Consider the following 21018-nt stretch of genomic DNA (forward strand, 5'->3'; position numbering starts at 1 on the left):
TCGTATGCATGGATTTGTATGTTGGTGGTTAAATAACCACCAACATGCTCATGCAGAATAAATATTCTGCATGAGCATAGAACATTATGCAGGAAAAGATAGTTCACTATTTAGAAAAAAAAATCGTTTTCGATGGAAACTTTCAACCCATTTTTCACCAACTTAGGGAATGAATTTTCAAAACGGTGAAATCAGTTTTATTCCATTTTAATATAATGCCCTTTTACCAAGTTTCAAGTTCATAGCTTAAAAAAGAACTTGAACCCCATAAAACTCCCTTAGGGGTGGAATTTCTCAAATTCGCTTCTTATCTCTTGAACACATTATAAATGTAACCTAGTGTGCAAATTTCAACTTTCTTGCTTTTGTAGTTTCGGCTCTGCGTTGTTGAGTCAGTCAGGACACACGCATTTATATATATAAGTACATATGTAGATTTATTTCGGTTCCTAATGATTTCATACTTTCATAGTTCGTATTTTCCAAATTATATACCTACCGGCATAAAAATATTTAAGATTCTGAATTTCATATAACTTATTAAATTATTCATCATACCCCGACTGTTTTTACTTTTCTTTGCAACAATATACGATCAATAATTTATTTAAGGTACTGTTCTCAAGTTATCATTTGAAGTACCGTAGACCGGGGTGACTTTGGAAAATTTGGGGTTATTTTGATAGATTTAAAACGGGCATATTTTTTTTTTTTTTTTTTTTTTATTAGGGGACATCTTACACAGATCAACCTAGCCCCAAACTAAGCAAAGCTTGTACTATGGGTGCTAAGCGACGATATACATACTTATATAGATAAATACATACTTATATACATAGAAAACACCCATGACTCAGGAACAAATATTAGTGTTCATCACACAAATAAATGCCCTTACTGGGATTCGAACCCAGGACCATCGGCTTCGCAGGCAGGGTCACTATCCACTAGGCCAGAATGGTCGTCAAAATAAAAGCAAAATAATTACTATTATTCATTATTTACTGAAAATGTCCCTGTAACTAGTTAGATTACTATATATTCATATTCACCTACTGCAAAAAATCTCGCATAATTATATATTATGGATTAAAAACTAGAATTTTAAAGTCGCTCCTGCATTTGAAAGTCACCCCGGTCAATGGTACCAATAAGAGCAGTAAGCGGTAATTGTGTAAGCATTGCTAGATAAAGTTTTAGGGTTGATGTCGTTGAGTGGATTTACAAGCAGCAGCTGAAGTACTTAGTTATGCTTTAGCGAACAACACGATATGATAGGTATGAAGAGCAAGTGTACTTAGATAATTTTGAACGCCTCGTTCATTCAGCTGCATCTGCTGATTGTACCTCGCTTCTATAACTTCAATTTTATAAAGTACTATTATGTTATGAAAAATGCTACTATATGTAAAGATTTTGGCAACATGAATTGTGTGGTGGGAGTAGGGTGTGATGTATGATTGCGTAATGTTAGGCCGGGCCGGCGTCCGCGCGCCGCCAGTCGGTCTGCCAGCTCGGCGCCCTGCGACGCCATCGGCGACGCCGCGACGCCCGGGCAGGGGAGGACATATACCCGTTGAACACTTGCCAGCTCTACTTAAACAAGACGTACTAACTTGTACATTTCTTGCATCCACTTCGATATAAAGCCCTGAATGTCCGAATGCCTTGTTAAGTTTCGAAATTGAATGTTACACACGTAGAGTCTGTACGGAAAAAGAAGAGTCGTGGAATATAAGGGAAACAATATATTCTATGACTCTTCTCTTTCCGCACAGACTCTACACATGTGTTCTAAACGGACAAATGCTTTGACGGATGCAGATTTTGATACAACTTAGCAGAGCTTTGATGTGTTCTGTAGGCTGAGTAACTCCTTAGTATAGAAAAAACCTACACGTGCATCCAAAGAATTACTGAAGACCACCCCCTAAGCAACAAGCTGCATGATAACGTGCCTAGGTATATATCATATAGTTATCTATACCTAATATTAAATACGTATATACAATTAGAATAAAAAAGAGTAGGCAAAGTAAATGTATGGATATAAATATTAAATATGTGCGGAGAGTTGTTGCAAATGAATGTTTGGCTTCTATAATGCACACTATGTATTATGGATATATTAGAATAAACATACTTATACAAAATACAGTACTTTTATAAATCACGAGAAATGCAGTCCATAACTAATCACAAGGCCTATAAAATTTAAATAGATTTTATTTTCTATGGCGTAAGGACAAAGTATGACTAGATAGTGCAATAATTTCTCATGGTTTAAAAATCCTACATAACATAGACAAAGAAAACCATACCATGGTAGTCATAACTCCAAGCATGGATCGCGTTTTTCACAATTAAAGCAAATCAAAATAAACGTTAAACAAACGGAAAAATAATCGCTTAAGCGCGCAAGTAAAGAAACGACAAGGCAACGCTCTCGAGCTTTGACGCACTGAACACAGCCTGAGCTTTCACTGAGTCAACTAAGCACGGGACGACGCACTGGTTTATTTCTTAGATTCGGGCACACATCTCAATGTGTGTAAATAAAGTATTAAACGCCTATCGCAGTGCAACAAAAACCGCAAAGCTCGTCTGCAAAACGATAATAACAGTTTTACTTTTCAATGCGGTCGATCGATTAAGCACTTGACTATTTTAAGGTATGTTTTCACTTTAGAATTTGTAATGTATAATAAATTGTATAAATGCGTGGTAGTTAGCGTTAAAGATCGCGTCCGAGTTCTCTGGAGGCGCCCGGCCCAGGAACGATTTTTGATAACAATTGGATGGCAGTGTAAGAAACGGCGGAGTCCGGCAGCGTGGTCACCGGACGTAAACTGGAGGGAGGACTGTGGAGCTGGCGCAAGAGGTCGCTGCCGCGGCGCGGACGGGGGCGCGAACGGGGGCGCGACGGGCGCCGACGGCCGCCGGGCCCGCCCGAACAAGAGCGCCACGGCGCAAACTCGCGCTTCACGCACTCGCACTACAACCGATATTTTGGACAATAGGTACCTGCATGTAGCTATTAATGTTGCCATGTCAAACTGACTAGGTTTTATTTATAATCCTTTTAAGTAAACTAGGTCTATTAAATGGATTGCATAGTGCTTAAATTAGTTGTTTCAATTTGTGTAGTTACACTTTAGATTCTTGCCAAAACTGCATTAGGAACATGATGAGATTGAACAAGAATTTTACATTGATAAAATGCTATTTAATATGACATTATAAGTACAATATTAAGTAATCTTACTGAAGGAACTCAAGCTAGCCTATAAAACGTGATTGTTTCAGAAAGTATGAATCAGAGGATTAAATAATCAGGATGTCAGAATCTAGAACATTTAAATCCCTAAATGCGTACGGTACAAATGGTACAATACAGTTTATACATAACCAAAACATCAAATTATATTCGAAATTAGAACAATAGTTATTGGTTCAAACCAACAACCTTGCCAACAAGGCGGAAAAGCTGTTGTTTAACCCCTCGTGCTAATATTGATACCCGAGCAATCGACTGAATTTCAAAATTGAATCACGAGCGTAGCGTGTGATTCATCAATGTCACATTCAATAACGTCTATGTCAATTTAGGATCGAAGTACAGCTCGTAAGACGTTGGTCACTTCAAGATAAACGGTACGCGTAGGTTTAAATACGTAAACTTCTGTACAAAATGGGTGGGCAATGTTACCTAACCGATTTTCCTCTTTTTTCCTTATAAGTCGCATACAGCATTGCAAAAGTGTTAGATTTGTCACAATTGAGAAAATGTGTTAGAATAGTTTAATGGAAAACAATGAATTATGAATGAACAATGAATCCTGTATTTTTCACACGTCAAAGAGATAAAACATCTAAACGAAGGATAACGAGAGAAATGAAACACAGTATATTTATAAAGCTACTTTGGTGTACAAACATTACCTTCTTTTACTCACGCAGTTGTGTAAAACATTCGAAAGTGACAACCCGAAGCCGTTTTTAGTGATGGGCAATGTTGTCATTCATAGATCTGTAAATTACTGGGTTACATTGCACGCCGTCACCCTTTTGTGATTTTAGGCCTTTTTCGTTTAAACCATAAATATAACTAATCTACGCTTCATATTTTATATTTGAAACCCGGGAATATTTATCAAAGGGTTCTCCTATTATATACTTGCATCCAATGTTTAAACAAGGTTTTTTCCTCAAAAATTACCTTACATTTGTCATCTCGCTGAAAACTTCCAAGTTAAGCATGTGTCTTAGGGTAACATTCCATTTCTGACCGCAGCTGCACTACTAGTAGGAAACGCGTCGGTGTTATTGTCAATTTCCATAGTAAAATGAATGGTAGTGCTGCTGTCGTTGGAAATGGACTATCACCTTAACTCGTACATAGTGTTGTCACAAATTTAACCTACGTTCTGCTAAAAGTTACACATTTATCAACCAAAACGAATTTGTTTAAAAATGTGTTTTTTTTTCGTTTAGGTAGGTACATCAATGTAAAAAAACGGCAATACTACTTATGTTATGTATTCTTACCCTGTAACCTTAATGTATCAATTCAAAGTGTTGTGAATGCTAGCTTAGTACCAATTATGATGGCGTGTGAGTCAAATTATTGGGGAAGTAGTGGGTAACAGAAAAATGGGAAATTGTGGTACTTTAAACTCAATAAAATATTGTAGCTATGACAGGGTACGAATTCGAACTCATTTATTTATATTCGTGGATCTGTAGGCCTAGCACATGATTCGCGCCCACCCGTCTACCCAAGACTACCCGTCTATTTCTAACTATGTTAATTAAAGAGGGACGGGTAAGTAGTCTATCTCGCCGCGAGATACTGTCATGCCAATCATGTGCTAGCCCAGCTAGAGTTAGACCAAGAAAAGTCTGCAACGATTTTGGTAGCACACACAGTGCAAGTGTTAATTTAAACATCAAACTTCTATGAAATTATGACGTAGAAATAACACTTGCACTGCGTACTCTATCAAAATCGTTGCAGACTTTTCTTGGTCTAACTCTAGTTATGTTTCCTTACGCGTGTTTCTACAGTCGCGTCTCACAAATGTCTGTCTTAAAATCACTGTTTAATTGGTCAATCATTATCATAATATAAGTATATAGGTTCGCAGATTGAATAAGAAGTTAACGAATTTATCGACAAAGTAAGTTTTTAGTATATCGTATAATGTAGGTAACATTTGTTTGAAATGAATATGTATAATATTGTATATATATATTATATTCTTCAAATGTTGCTCCCCTTATAAAGGAAAAATCACCTGACCATGCTTGTTGTAAATGATAAGCTTTTTTTTTTTTAATAAACGGTAATCTCACTAATACCGGTACTAAACAGATGCTTTAATGTACTAACTATCTAAATCTCCTGAATCACCCTGAATAGTTTCTTTATTCGTATATAATAGATTTCATCATAATTAACTTTGCACTTCTCTGTCGTTGATAATGTATTTATCAGATATTTTCAAACTTTACTTGTAATATAGGTTAAAGATGCTTGTAAACTGATACATTCTTATCTGGAATGATTAATTAAATAGACATACGTGTGTGTATCTTAGATTACCGTCTTATCAATACTACGGTTATAAAGAAATAAAATAATTATCTGAACTGTGTAACGTCACGTCACGATGATATTTAAAATAAATTATTCGTCCTAAAAATGAGACATATATTTTTTTAACTTCTTCTTCTTCCTAGCCTTAATACCATCATTTGGGGTCGGCGCTCCTAGTAATTCTTCGCCAGGACTGTCTGTCCCGGGTCGTCTGGGCTGATATTTTTGATTTATTTAAGTCCCTATGTCCCTAAGTGATACCTTCGATTCGCAGGCAACGTTTCGCCGAACATCGTTTCGCAGAATGCTTTGCATTTGTAGATGTAACTTTTGATTAACTAACGTTTGACGTAGAGTCAGACCGTGAAAAATTTGCAGCGATTTTGATAGCCCACGCAGTGCAAGTGTCATTTTAAACGTCAAACTTCTATGAAATTATGACGTATAAATAACACTTACACTGCGTGGGCTATCAAATCCGCTGCAGACTTTTCTTGGTGCGACTTTAGACTCTTGACTCTTAGTTCAATTATCGGTCAGGGGCCGATTTTTGAATTTCGAGCGCTCGCTTTCATGTGGCTCCCTTCAATATATATATAAGCCATTCAAATTCTACTAATAGAATTGAAAACGGTCAACGGTTGGTCAATACCACTAGATTCCCAATTTCTATTGCTCGAAGGTAATTCAAAAATCGGCCCCGAGTTCGCTTCTGTGTAAATTAGCAGAACTATTATTGGAAAAATTACATTTAGTAGAGTACTTTTTTCGTTTAAGCAAATAATACAGTTTTTTTATGTTTTCATTAAGTACTCAAGTTATTTTCGATTGAAATATGTTGCACCTAGGTCAGTAATGTATCAAACATCGCATGCGATTTGTTGCAAGGTCTTTCGCACGAAAGATAAAACAATTTACGCTTTTAATCAGGTGCTGCCCCTACACTTCACGATGGCTCTATTTCGCATAGTAGGGCCTGTCATCTCGTGGTTTAAAACAAAAATGGAAACTTGACATAATGCTTCGCGCTAATGAATAGAGGGCTTCTGTGCTGCCATCTACAGTTCATGCACGCTCCTCATACTCTTGCAAAACGGCTAGGTACTCTGTGCAATGAAATTTTGCCAAACGTTACTCTGTTAAAGGACACGTCTGCGAATAAGTACTTTATTAATGAAATTCGGCCAAGTGCAAGTCTTGTTCTCGGCTCATGATGGATTCCAGGAGCACGCCCTAGTTTCCGTACCATAATGTAAACGTACTAGTGCTCGACATGCTAATGCCCAATAGATGACACCTTGCTGTCACCTCTATTGGCATTGACTTAAGTTTCAAGATGACACGTACTGGGACCGCGTCGAGCACCAGTACGTTTACCTTACACAATTTCAAACTTTGTTAATTACTGGGGTTACTAATGGATTACCGAATTTTTTTGCCAGATTTTCATATCCCAAACAATTTATCCCAAAAATATAAAAGTCAACTAATCATTTCCCAACTAAACAAGTCGCATTTAAATATTTTTCAAGAGAACGATATGCAAAAAAAATTTTGACATTTCCTTACTTTGGCAACATTTATTTTACCAAATTTTAATTACTTGAAATTATTAGTTGCCAAAGAATACAAAAACCATAACAAAACATGACAAATGTAACAGTTATCAAAAAAAGAAATAGCGAATTTTTATTTGAATAAATTTTAATTACTCCAAATGAGTACTTACCAAAGAATACAAAAACCGAAACAAAACGTGCTTTCTATTTTTTCAAACTTTCTTTTTTCTGCTCTGAGGAATACAAGGTAACTAACGAACCTATCTAGGTAAAAATATAGGTAGTCCTGTAGTGTTTTTTTTTCAATGCGGGGGCTCCGATAACAATACCTTTTTTTAAAGCAAGTGAGACCCGGCAGCCGGTCGACGAAGCCCCGCTTCGCGGGGCTTCTATTTTCTGCTCTGAGGAACACAAGGTAACTAACGAACCTATCTAGGTAAAAATATGTATAGGTTTTATTTTTGGTAGCTTTCGGGCTGTTTAATTTTACCAAACCAAACTAAGCACCCACTTTACCTAACCTAGCCGTAACACATTTTTAATACCTAACATAATGTTTGGGATAGACATAATTTGTCAACTAGTGGTTTTCTAAATTTTCTAATACATTTATTTGAACAAACATTTTTTAAGTAAAGATATTTTTGGACAAAATAATTTTGTCCAATGATTTATTTGACAAAAATAAATTCGAGCGAACATTTATAGTTTAAGTAAAACATTTGGGGAAAAAAATGATCTTATAAAAGATGTAAAGTAACAGTTTGGGAAATGATCATTTTTCGGAATTTAAGTTTGTCAAATGTTTATCTGGGTAAGATTGAGTTGACAAACGTGCAGTTGGTAAAATTTGGTTGGGAAACGAAATTTGGCCAAAAAAAGTTTCGGTAAATTAAAAGGATCCCTAATTACTGATATACTTTTCTAATATACATATAACCTACCTAAGCGCAAACCGGCATGTTATTCTGGTATTTATGCCATATCCCGTAATAGTTGTCCCTGCTATTGATATTGGGATTATGTATTTTTAGGGTCTAGCCAAGTTGACGATCACGCAAGTATTTCATACACTTTTTCATTTCTTTCATTACAAATTATTTTTTAATTCAATTTGGACTTGATTGTTTTTTACCAATATTTTACCATTCACTAAGGTACTAGTGCTCGACATGCTAATGCCCAATAGATGACTCCCTGCTGTCACTTCGGCTTAGGGATCGCGTCGAGCACCAGTACCACCACCTTATTGAAGTTTCGTTAGGCGATTTCGTACATAAATATTATGATGTAGGTATAAAAGCAAATGGTTTCACAGCTATTCTAGGACCTATGCAACGATAACTCCACTGCACCACACGATATGGCAAAAAGTCTCTGCAGTCTCAATGTGCAATAATTGGATAGCGTAGTTGGCGCGAGTAGCATAAAGCTCATATTATACTGAGGTACAAATGCACTCGGATTTACCGGTTCTGGTTTCTGGCAATATTTTTTGTCGCAAATACCTCGTCAACGTTCTGTTGTAAAGTTGTAAACTTAAAAACAGGTTGGGTTATTTCTACTTTTTTATTGACCTAAATTACGAATATACGAATAGAGAGAGTTAAGCAATTTAAGCATACAATAAAATGCGTATATGCCAGGTAAAATTGAAACTAGTTAACGTTTTCGCCGCCATTGAGTTTATATAAAGTCTGTGCATTTCGTGCCCCATACGCCACGACTTGATATGTTATACGGGTTGTCCACGTGCAATTTTTGACGTGGCGGCGAAAAGTTTAATCTCAACCTAGATTAATTTTATAGGTACAATTTGTTTCGTTGGTTGGTAAACTTGGTAACACATAACTTTCGCTTGGCAGGCAGAGAGGTAAGTCAGTTAATAACAACATGTAAATTTAGCAAAGCAACACTAAATTTCCTTCTGGAATTTATAGTTAAAAAAACACGTCGAAATTGATACAACAGGCCAAGTCGAACGTACACTGATATCAATTTATTTATAAGTTTTTAATTTAAGTGTTTTTATTATGTTTCAAAAATGACATCTAAGTAAATAATGTTATTCAGTTATCGTGCATTTCGCTCGTACTTGTCCGTACATATATTGGTGCGAGCGAGTCGCACGATAACTAAATGACATCATTCTGATGCAAGTGTACCTTCGAATTGGCCTGAGAGTTTGTGAAATGATAGTAACATACATAACATTTTTAGTTACACTCCGGTCACCTAAAGTGATCGTCAGTAGGCATAAAATTATCGCAGTGTTTTATTATTAACAACTACGTAAACATGTTAAGGTTTACCCTTTTTTACAGTTCTGCGCCAACACTTATTTTTCAAGAATGAAATCTATCTCGGTATTTATGTTTGAAAGACTTATGCTGAAAATTTTATCAATGTTGTCCATATTATTGTAGATATACAGTACGTACAGTCGCCATCAGATATATCGGAGCGTCCAAGGCGCTCACAAAAATCTGAACACGCCTCTGTTATCAAGGCGTTAGAGTTAGAGTGCGCAATAAAATTTGTTGGATAGATTTAGTAAATCGAATCAATATAAATTTTCTTTTTCTCAGTCACAACACGGGATTGTTATGCCATTTAGGGTTCTTGCTAAATTGGAAATTCTATAGCGTAAGTATTGAAAAACCAAATTAGCTAGGACCCTAAATGGCGCAACAATCGCGGAGCGTGATGGTACTAGTGAAATTATTAACATGAAAGATGTGTAGGTCGAATTGTGATATTTTCGATTGGTTTTTCATATCGATTAGCTAGTAAAGTCGTTAGTCAGGATGTTAAATTAGAGACATACACGATTGCATTAAAGAAATATATTGAATCGATAATACTATAAACCGGCTTGATACCTCACCCTAAGTAAAATAGCTAGGTAGTTGTTTAATAGTATGTATAGGTATACATACTTAAGTAAATTTTGTGAATATGTACTCAATCATGGTAAACTGGATCGGATTAAATATCCGCTGTAAGCTTAATAGCTGGAATCACATTTGTCTGATGTGTCGTGACGCATTCACATTTCTGTGATGCACGCTGCGTCAGAGAAATGTAAATGCAACCATAGTACCTAAATGTAAAACCGATTACCGTTATGCATCACTACACAACACATCACACAAATGTGAACTAGGCTTTAGGTTTCCAACTAATTATAGTAATCTTATTACGTCTAATTTTCTTTGACGTTTCCGCTATCACAAATAACTACTTGATAATAGTAGGCACTTTATCTGTAGGTAAGTAGGTAATGTTAAGTGTTATATAAACGCCGTTCAAGGATACTTACCAGGATTGACTGCAATGCAACACATTTAAATTATGCATACAATTTTATCTTCGCCAAGCAAGCACGCTATAGTACCTATAATATAGTCACGGTCTTTAATTGTTAATCCATTTAAGTTTTCTTTATATCGAATATTTCATGAAAAAGTACCTTTTGAACAACGAAATTACCGTTCACCCTAAATGGATCCACAATTAAAGAAAGAAATACCAAGTTGTCAGCTGGTAGATACAAAATTCGCTTTATAACATCGACCCGTTAGATTTGACGTTATATGTAAAATAGTGATGTTGCACAATACCTACATTAATAGTAATGTTGCACTTACGCCGGCGAAAACCCATTTTGCTATGTATAAAGGTTACTGCTGACTTATGATGGTCGCAGTTTTATCATTTGACATCGTAGCCATCACACGATAATAAACTTTTCGATATGATTTCTTAATGCTCTTTCAGTATCTTACTTGTCAGTGATTACCTACTGATTAACTGCCGTATTCGAACTTCAAGATATTCACAAGAGACGACATGTACTAGATCCATTCTAGATACGTTATAGTGTAGATATCAACTAGTTCTCTTGCAACGCAATTCGGGCAACCAATGTCACTTTTACGTTAGATAGAGTAAGATTGACGTGAATTGGATCTCTAAGGCATATCCTGTGGAAATCGTTCAAGAGTATCTCCAGAATCGCGCAAATGTCAAATTTGATAGGTTAGATCTTAAACATATCGTTATCGTATCTTGGTGAATGTCTAAAAGATATCTAATAGATGTCTATTTCAAAATCCGAATCGGGCCCTAGGTCAGTGTATGTGTTGTGTATACCTATTAAGTAGCATGTTAAAAATCGAATCTTTGAATTAAAACACAAAAATATTACAATTTATATATAACTATATTTTAAATAGAAGGAAAATTACCACAACGGGTAAGTGTAGGAACATTTTGTTAGACATCATATTTAAATAGAACTTACCTACGACCTACGTCGATACTAAAACGTTATCGACGACGTCTATTAGCTTTTGACATATATATTAGCGGGTAAAGGGTTACGGCTTGTACTTAAGAAATCAATGTAAAGTGGTGTTATGCAATGCTGTACTGTGGTTAATCTGCGCGAGGTCAGTGAGGTGTGCGAGTCCTTGAACTATGGCGTGCTAATCGCCACGTTCAGTGCTCATCCCTCTTCGATACCGCCGAGCGTAGGCTGCGTGACGTAGCCTATCTTACGAGTTGCCGACCATAAGTAGAACACTTTCGTTTATAACTTTCACTTAGCAATCCATGAATTACCCGCCCGAGCAAAGGAACTTAGGTAATTTTAATATAAATATTGTTTTCTAAAATTTAGATACCCTTACGATAGTAGGCGAGTCAACCACGTAAAGAATAAAGGTACTTACCTACGTAAGTGATGAATAAATCGATAGTTAAATAAACATAAATTGTAATCGTTAAAAAGAACCCCAAATTAATGTTGAAGCAGAAAAATAAATGGATTAGACCACTTGCTTTTTTGAAAATGATGTTTAAGGAAAAATGGAAAAAGACTTAGGTAGTAGTACCTACTATAAATCTGAATTTAAATCGTCCTACTTATGATTTATGAATAGCAAAAATCATTGCAGCATATGAAAAGACCCTTATGAGCCTGAACAATGAGCCTAACGGATGTTGAAAATAATAATTCGTGTTTCTTTTTTCTCGAAAACCACTCCTTCATAACTTTTGATAAATTTGACCTACAACCCTAAACGTAATGCCACTGTTTTAAATGAAAAATAAAAGTGTGACGTTTAAAGAAATGGAATAAATATGAGTTGTACTTGGTTGTACTCACCACCTTCTCCTCCGCGATCTCGTTATTGTTGTTGTTGCTCCCATATTTTAAGGCACCGTTTTCCATGACCACAACTGATCGTCGGGTTCCTTACTTATGTTTTCTATTAATACAGTATTGTATTCATGTGATATTTTTATTTAGGCAGTCTTTCATGTTTTACTTGTGAACCATGTGAATTGCGTTCGTTGTAACGACGTTTAGATTGATTACATTTTTAAACTAATGAAAAATCACTGAGCCTTCCAGTAGGTACATCAGCCCCTCGCGACTCCACATCGGCTTACCTAAATGTGATCTGAACTTAACTCACACGTTTTAAGTAACACACATATAATTAATAGTCATTTTTTGCTTAATATCACAGTTGACCCTAAAACTCTTCTGTTACCGAATTGAGGTCAACGAAGTTTGGTTCTCGTGGAACTAATATTAAGTAAAATAGAAGATGGAGTGGGCGATAAGGCCAAGTTCCTCCATATGTACGGTGGAGCATATACAACATATTATGTATATATATGTGTACAGTGTGTTATGAAATTCTTGACAGTAAAACCTAGATAATTTATATTTAGTGTGGAATTTTGCTACCTTGTGCGTGGGGAGATTTTTGCCCAATAGTCACCAAATTATGAAACTTTATAACTATATTACTTATATGTTAATTTATCCCATTGCACTTAAATATATTATGAATTCCTTTATTTTAATTGTTTGATAGAGAGGTAAGGTCAATCATGGACTTGTAATCTCCTACTCTGATATTTAGTAATAATATTTTATTGATACGATACTTATTTAAAAAACTTAAATGTGCGTTGCTACGTTACTTCCTTGTAAACAATGTCCTTTGTTCTTCTATAAGTAAATTATATTTACACATTGAACGGACAAATTTGTTTTAATTATTTAGCGTTTTTTATCAATTTAAGTTAAACACGTTACGTTAAAAAGGCATCTAGAAGTGGTTAATATTTAATATTCATTTAGAAAGCTTGTTGACGTGAATGATTATCATTAGCTTTTAACTGGAGTGATAAGCTACATTGAAAAGTTATAACATAGTAAATTAACTGAATAATGTTCAATATTGACAGAGAGTTTTCCACCGAGCTGAACTTTCTTAACTCTGCAACATGTTTTAGAAAAGATTACGTACCAGACACAGTTCACAAGATAACTTAACTACGAGCTTTTAGTTGTCTCAAGAAGCTAATGTTTCGTTGTATGTAACGAAAAGGCACTATTCCTAAAATTGTAGGCAACATGATAATTATAATATAAGGTCGTATCGGTTAAAGTCCGGTAAATGTTTATGTGGTAATCGCGCGAGCGAGGGCGGGCGGGCGACTCGCGAGCCGCGTCATACTGCGGCGGGCAGCGCCGCGCGCCGCCGCCGCCGCCGCCGCGCGCCCCGCCGACACGACCTCCCGTGCCTATGCTGTTCGCTACCCTACCCACAGCACAGCGACGTTTCGACCTGCGAAGTTACACCGATACACAAGACTTCTACATCTTAAGAAATGTTTCCAAGTGTATTGAATTACTATACCACTTGGTAACTACTTAGTTATATATGTATTTATATACAATTATACATTCATAGCACACGGTACTAGTGCTATATTAAAAGTTACGAAAAGTATTCATTAAATTGCGCCTGATTTACTTAAAAAGTAAAATTTCGGCAACATATGAGTTGTAGTATTCTTTTGGATGATAACGACTTAAGTTTAACTGTGGTAGAAAGAGGGTTGAAGGCAGCAGAGCAGGGCGGGGCGGGGCGGCGCGGGGCGCGAGCCGCATGCCCTTACTCGCTGCCACCGCCTGCCTATACCATCGCCGCGATACGCACCATCACTTTTTTGTATCGATACACGACCTTGGACTATATTTTAATATTAATTAGTTTACATTTAGGTACCTTTCGGTCGCAGGGGGTAAACGAGCGCATTATATTTGGAAACAAAAGTCCTTTCAGAAAAATATGTTTTTGTGGTAAATTATTATAATGTACCTATAAGTATAGATTATGTAAAATAATGTTTATGTTGGAATTTTTATAATAAGCAAATAATCTTGAATAGATAGAAATCTTACTAGGTAGGCACCTACTTCTAAGAGTGTAAATTCTGTTTTAACCATTATCGTAACTTATTTTTATCAACAATTTTTTATGTGATTTATATTAAGGTTAAAATAAATACTAATAGTATTGATACCAGAAACCAAGTAATTTTCAATAAAATGAGTAAGATCAATACGACTATGGCTGCACCACTTGTGTTGGTTACATATCAGAATACCGAAAGTTGATTTACCTAATGTCGAATCACCTATGCTCGATTCACCTATTTTTTTAAACACCTAATGGTTTATTAACCTAAGCTACTACACCTAATGAACGAATTACCTAATGCACGTTTCACCTATAATTGTTTTACCTAAGCTCAGAATACCTATGGTCGATCTACCTAAACTTGATACACCTAATGCTTAAAATACCTAAAACCGATTTACCTAATACATGAAATACCTAAAGTTAATATACCTAATACACGAAACACCTAATTTTGATATACCTAATGCACAAATTACCTAAAGCTGACATACCGACTGCATGAATTACCTAAAGCTGTTACACTTAACGAACCAAACACCTAAAGTCGATATACCTAATGCACGGAATACCTAAAGTCGATATACCTAATCCACGTAATACCGAAAGTCGATATACCTAATGTCCGATATCCCTAAAGTTGATTTACCTATTGAACGAAATACCTAAAGTTAATATACCTAATGCACGTAACACATACAGTTGATATACCCATTAGGTACAGTCAACTGTAAAAATATGGGTGCACAAATCATCTCAAAAATATGTCCCATAGCTCTTATGTCAGCGAATTAAGAACTATGGGACATATTTTTAAATAAGTTGGCTACACCCATATTTTTACAGTTGACTGTATCTAATCAACGAAATACCTAAAGTCATTATAAAAAATCATTTACTGCAGATAATTTAAGTAAATATAGCATTAAGAATAAAAATAAAAATAATATTGTAATAATGTAAGTAATTAATAGATACCTATAATAAAATTATTAAATTAAAAATGATAACATCTATACATTTATTAATTAAATTTAGATTAAAATTAAAAACTCTAAAACAAAAAGCAAAAAATAGTTTAAATCGTATAATGTTACGCGCAGTCAAAAATAAATTAGAATGTCAAACTTAAATTAATTTATAATACAATCCTATTTTTTAGGGTTCCGTAGTCAACTAGGAACCCTTATAGTTTCGCCATGTCCGTCTGTCTGTCTGTCCGTCTGTCCGAGGCCTTGATCCGTGATCGTTAGTGCTAGAAAGCTGCAATTTGACATAAATATATAAATCAATAAATCCAACAAACTCGTAGAAAATAATCTTTAAAAAACCTCGTCTACACGTAAAGTGGGGATGGAATTTTTTTTCGCTTCAACCCTATAGTGTGAGGTATCGTTGGATAGGTTTTTAAAACGAATAGGGGTTTTCAACCAACATTTTTTGACAAACTGAATATTTTCGGCAATAACCGCTCCGAAACAAAAAATAAATGTGTCCCCCTCTAACATTTGAACAATGAATCCAAAAAATATAAAAAAAACCGTGTAACTAGAGCTTAAGAAAGACATTCAAAGAAAACTATAGCAAACATGATAAATTTATCCGTTTTAAGTTATCGCAAAAAGTCTCCGCTTCATAGTAAAAACTAGAGATGCCACGAATATTCGGCAACTATTCGGTATTCGGCCTATTCGCCCATTTTGCCGAATATTCGATATTCGGCCGAATACCGAATATCGAATTGCACCTACCTAAAACGAAAAATTACATAAAAAATAACCAAAAGCTAGGTATATTTAATATTTAAAATGAATTCTTGGAAAGTAGTTAAATACGAAGACACGTTTGTTAGCATTTATTTTGTTGATTACAAAATATTTTATTTTTAATATGGATCTGATTTGATTGACTCTAACTACATTAATTAATTCTGTTCAACATAAAAATATATCTTCGCAAACGTTGTGCTTAGTTGGCGAACAGTTTTCATAATAATTGTGACTCAAAATATTCGCATGTCATGCCGAAAATTCGGTCGCCCAATATTCGGTATTCGGTATTCGGCCAAATTCACTATTCGGGGCATCTCTAGTAAAAACTTAAAAAGACGTAATGCCACAGTTACACGTTATTATGGCATCAAATGGTGGTGGCAGCTGAGCCCGCTGGTATTTCCATTTAATAGGTCATGGTAACCGTGGTAACCAATATGTCACTGTAAACGAAGTCATTCGGCCATGTTACAAAACTTACAGTAGGTATTTTCGTTCGTTAAAACATATACCAACCTTAGGTATTTCGTGCATTAGGTATATCGACTTTAGGTGTTACGTGCATTAGGTATATTAGCTCTAGGTATTTCGTTCAATAGGTAAATCAACTTTAGGCATATCGTCCATTAGGTATATCGACTTTCGGTATAACATGCATTAGGTATATCGATTTTAGGTATTCCGTCCTTTAGGTATATCGACTTTAGGTATTTCGTTCGTTAGGTATAACAGTTTTAGGTACTTATGTTATCCTTTAGGTAAATCAACTTTAGGTATATCGTTCATTAGGTATATCAGCTTTAGGTGGATCGTCCATTAGGTATGTCAGCTTTAGGTGTTTCATGCATTAGGTATAATAGCTTTAGGTAAAACGTGCGTTAGGTAAAATGTGCATTAGGTAAAACGTTAATTAGGTGTTTCATCCATTAGGTTAATTGAGATTAGGTATTATAAACTTAGGTCATTCAATATTTAGGTAAAATGATCGTTAGGTAATTTAAAAATAGGTGAATCAAGCATAGGTGATTCGACATTAGGTAAGTTAATTTTCGGTATTCTGATATGTAACCCTTGTGTTTAGTAACAAATTTATGAAGACAAAATAAACACTAATATATACTATAAACGGGCCCCAATGTGAAAACCAGCCACACGTATCCCACAGCCATACTTACCCGTATTGACCTCACTTCTAATATAAGAGATGGATGCAGTGGCAGAGGCTGGATCTTACAAGTTGTTAGCTGTAGGTACAACTTCGACTTCTGTACACCGTAAATGAATACAATAGCAATAGTAAATTGTAGAAAATTGTCACTGTAATGACACATCGTCTTTCTCTTTAGGTGTTTTATACGGAAACTTTCTTATCGTATTGTATTATGTATTTACGAATTATGATGTGAAAATTACTAAAATAATTGGTGGATTAATTGGATGGAAATATTGTCTGCTGAGATATATTACTAGCTTCGCACGGGTTACACAAAACCATTACAAATTACACACCTAAACCATCCTTAATAATCACTCTATTGATAGGTGAAATCCGTTTAGTAGTTTTTGAGATTATCGCGAACATATACAGACGCGGCGAGGGACTTTGTTTTATAAGGTGTAGTTATTTAGAGGTTTTTATCGTATAATGTATAATTTAGAAATGTTACTTATTGAATGACATCCTAAATTGCATTATAAAGAACCATTTATTTAATTTTTTTGTCGATTCAGTTATTAGAAATTTTTCAAAATGGCGGAGCCTTACATTTGTTTAGTTATAATTAATCAAATATATATAATTAAAGCTTAATTAAGGCCTTGCATTGCACATCGGTTGACGAAAGCTGGCGCGTAATTTCAATGAAAATATTGATAATTCAGTGCAAACACATCTCAACCCAAATCTTATAATTCCCAGATTTTCAAATATCGCAACAAAATATCTGACATTTAAATAAAGCCCCTATTCCATGTAACTAAGTGTGTAACAAAAACGCATTGGATAAATTATTTAGCAACAATGACAGCTTTATACTGCATTGTTGGTCTGGCAAACTGTAGGTAAACTCCCCTGGCAACCGCAATCGCGACATAGTGTACATACATAGCCTTGACAACATACTAGGTACTTATTAAATATTTACAAGTGCAGGTGTGTTATAATCGATACGAACTTAGATTTCAGCGGTTATTTTTAATTTTTCAGTTATACTATTTGTGAATAATTTATGATGTTTTTTTGGGAATGAGTAAAAAGTAGGTATGCATTAGATACATATTAAGTTTCTAATCTAGTATAGTGAGACTCCAGTAGGGTTTAAAATCTAGCTACATTACCTATGTATGTACGGAATATCCGTCGGATTTCAGCACAATTTTGGATATTTATTTCCAGGTTGGATAATTGATCCTAACTTGATCCTAACACTCCACTAATCAACACATTTCGACGAGTTCGCCGCGAGCGCGCAATGATTTCGCAAATAAATATACTGGGATTCTTTGAAAATACGTTGCGCGCTCTCGGCTAACTCACTGCGCGCTTGTCTCGTTCGTAAATCGCCAATGTGATAAGGCCCATACAGCGGCTGGTCGCATAAAGGAAAAGTGGAGGGAACCAGATCGCGCAGAAGGCCACCAATGTGCTAGACTAATCAAATAAAATCCGCAGTTGGAAACCCCATATCTGACTGTGCCAGACAGTCTACCCACAGGGAGAGATCCCAGGAGATTGCGGGAAGAGCTGCGTCTGCTTCAACAACCGATGCGGACGCCTCAACGTTGCCACGACCGCTCTGTCAAGAGCAAAACGACAGAGAAGAAGAGACACACAATACCCCTATAATGGATGTGGCGTCAATAATGAGACGTAAAACACAAATCATGTAAATAAAGTATTTAACATCAGTTTTTAAACACTGGTAACATTTTACCATACCTATGTACATAAGAATCTTAGACGAGTAATAAGGGCTGATTTAGACGGCGCATGAACTCGCATGCGATTTTAGTTACATTGCGGACTGTTGGTTACGTCGATTTCAACCGACCGATCAAAACCCGCTTTAGTTTGACGTTTTATTAAATTATTTCTATTTAAAAAGAAATAACGACAAAATCCATGGCTGGAGAAATAAAAAACAATTTTAGTTTGTTAATTATGTGGAAACCAATTAAAGTATCAGGGGGCCGATTTTAGATAATCGGGCGCTCGATTTCGTATCTCGAAAATCGGTGGAAAACAGCGAAATGCTAATTTTTGAAATACGAGCGATAGAATTGGGAATCGAGTGGTATTGACCACTCGTTTTCAATTCTATTAGTAGAGTTTAAATGCCGGGTACTGGAGATATTATTGAACGAAATACACGAAATCGAGTGGTCGAAATTCAAAAATCGGCCCCCATGTCTTATATATCACTAGCGACCCGCAGCGGCTTCGCACGGGTTACACAAAACCTTAACCAAATATACATCTAAACCTTCCTCAACAAACCCGCGTGAAAATCCGTTCAGTAGTTTATCGCGAACATACATACACACAAACAGACTGACGGGGCGGAGGACTTTGTTTTTAAAGGTGTAGTGTTATAATGCAAACTTTATATATTTTGGGGAGCTCGGAATCGGTTCGTAGAAATTTGCTATATGGGGGTTTTCGGGGGCGAAAAATCGATCTTATCTCTGGGGAAAACGCTCATTTTTGTGTTTTTATGTTTTCCGAGCAAAGCTCGGTCTCCCAGATATTATTATTTACCACCATACAATATCTCGCGATACGCATGTGAGGATCAAGTGCGGCTTAGGACTAGATATGAGCGCCGATAGGCATTTAGCCGGCGGCGGCGCGCCGGTCAAAATCGGTCGGCGGCGGCGGCGAATCGGCGGCGTGGCCTTGAAACACCTTTGATTAATGAAAAAATAATTAAAACCAAAATTTTACCGAATTTACACGTTTTTACTGTAAGAAAGTTATAAAATAAGTGCATTTTTGAATTGCAAGCAAAATTTATTGAATAAAGGTACGAAAAAAGTTTTATATATAAACGGTATCGAGCGGCATCAGAGGCGGTCTTAATCTTGGCGAGGCCCTGGCCGGAAGATCTTTGCGAGGCCCTTATCTATTGTGCTAAGGGGTCATCCATTAATTACGTCACACGAATTTCTAGGTTTTTTTACCCCTCCCCCCTCCTTGTCACACTTGGTCACATTTGGCAAGCCCCTCCCCCCTGGTGTGACGTCACATTTCTTCAACGAAATCGGCAAATATTTATTTAATATTTTATCAAAATATTTTTGACAAAAGAAATATTAGTAATTTTATAACCCAAACTGATTAAGAAATAAAATTAAACGAATAAAAACGATTCTCGTTTCAAAAACTTGTTATTTAAATGTATATTAGCGTATAAAATAATTTAAATAAATTTTCGATTACTGATGAAGTTAAAGTGACGTCACAAAGTTTGTGACTCCTCCTCCCCCTTGTCACACATGTCACATTTTCTTGACCCCCTCCCTCCCCCTAAACGTGTGATGTAATAAATGGATGACCCCTAAGTAAAAAGTAGCGGATTGACTGTATCAGGAAACATCTGGTCGACTGTCCAAAGAGCCGAAGTGAGGAAAATCAAGCTCCGTTATTAACCAATATCGACCCAACAAACCGGTTTATGTCAAAAAGTGAGGCCCAAGGCCGAGCTCCACCTAACACCGAAGACCAGATTCGGACGCCTTCCCATCCGAGGCCAGAGGCTGAGCTGCAGGTAAGCATACAGCTTAGAATCGAACGCCAA

General features: G+C 35.9%; 1 protein-coding gene across 3 annotated transcripts in view; it reads right to left on the reverse strand.

The window, feature by feature from the left end:
* LOC134805102 (potassium voltage-gated channel unc-103) overlaps nucleotides 1-12890 on the reverse strand; it is a 41636-nt gene extending 28746 nt beyond the window's left edge. The window contains exon 1 of one of the 3 annotated variants that reach the window (XM_063778401.1): nucleotides 12332-12890. In XM_063778401.1, coding sequence (XP_063634471.1) covers nucleotides 12332-12397 — 66 coding nt within the window. In that variant the 5' untranslated portion in view covers nucleotides 12398-12890. Of the gene's footprint in view, nucleotides 1-2321; nucleotides 3011-12331 lie in introns of those variants that run through there. The other 2 variants (XM_063778400.1, XM_063778402.1) reach the window with 2 other exon arrangements.
* Nucleotides 12891-21018: the final 8128 nt, after the last annotated feature.

This window comes from Cydia splendana, chromosome Z (genome assembly GCF_910591565.1).
Source record: "Cydia splendana chromosome Z, ilCydSple1.2, whole genome shotgun sequence".
In the NCBI taxonomy this organism is placed as follows: domain Eukaryota; kingdom Metazoa; phylum Arthropoda; class Insecta; order Lepidoptera; family Tortricidae; genus Cydia; species Cydia splendana.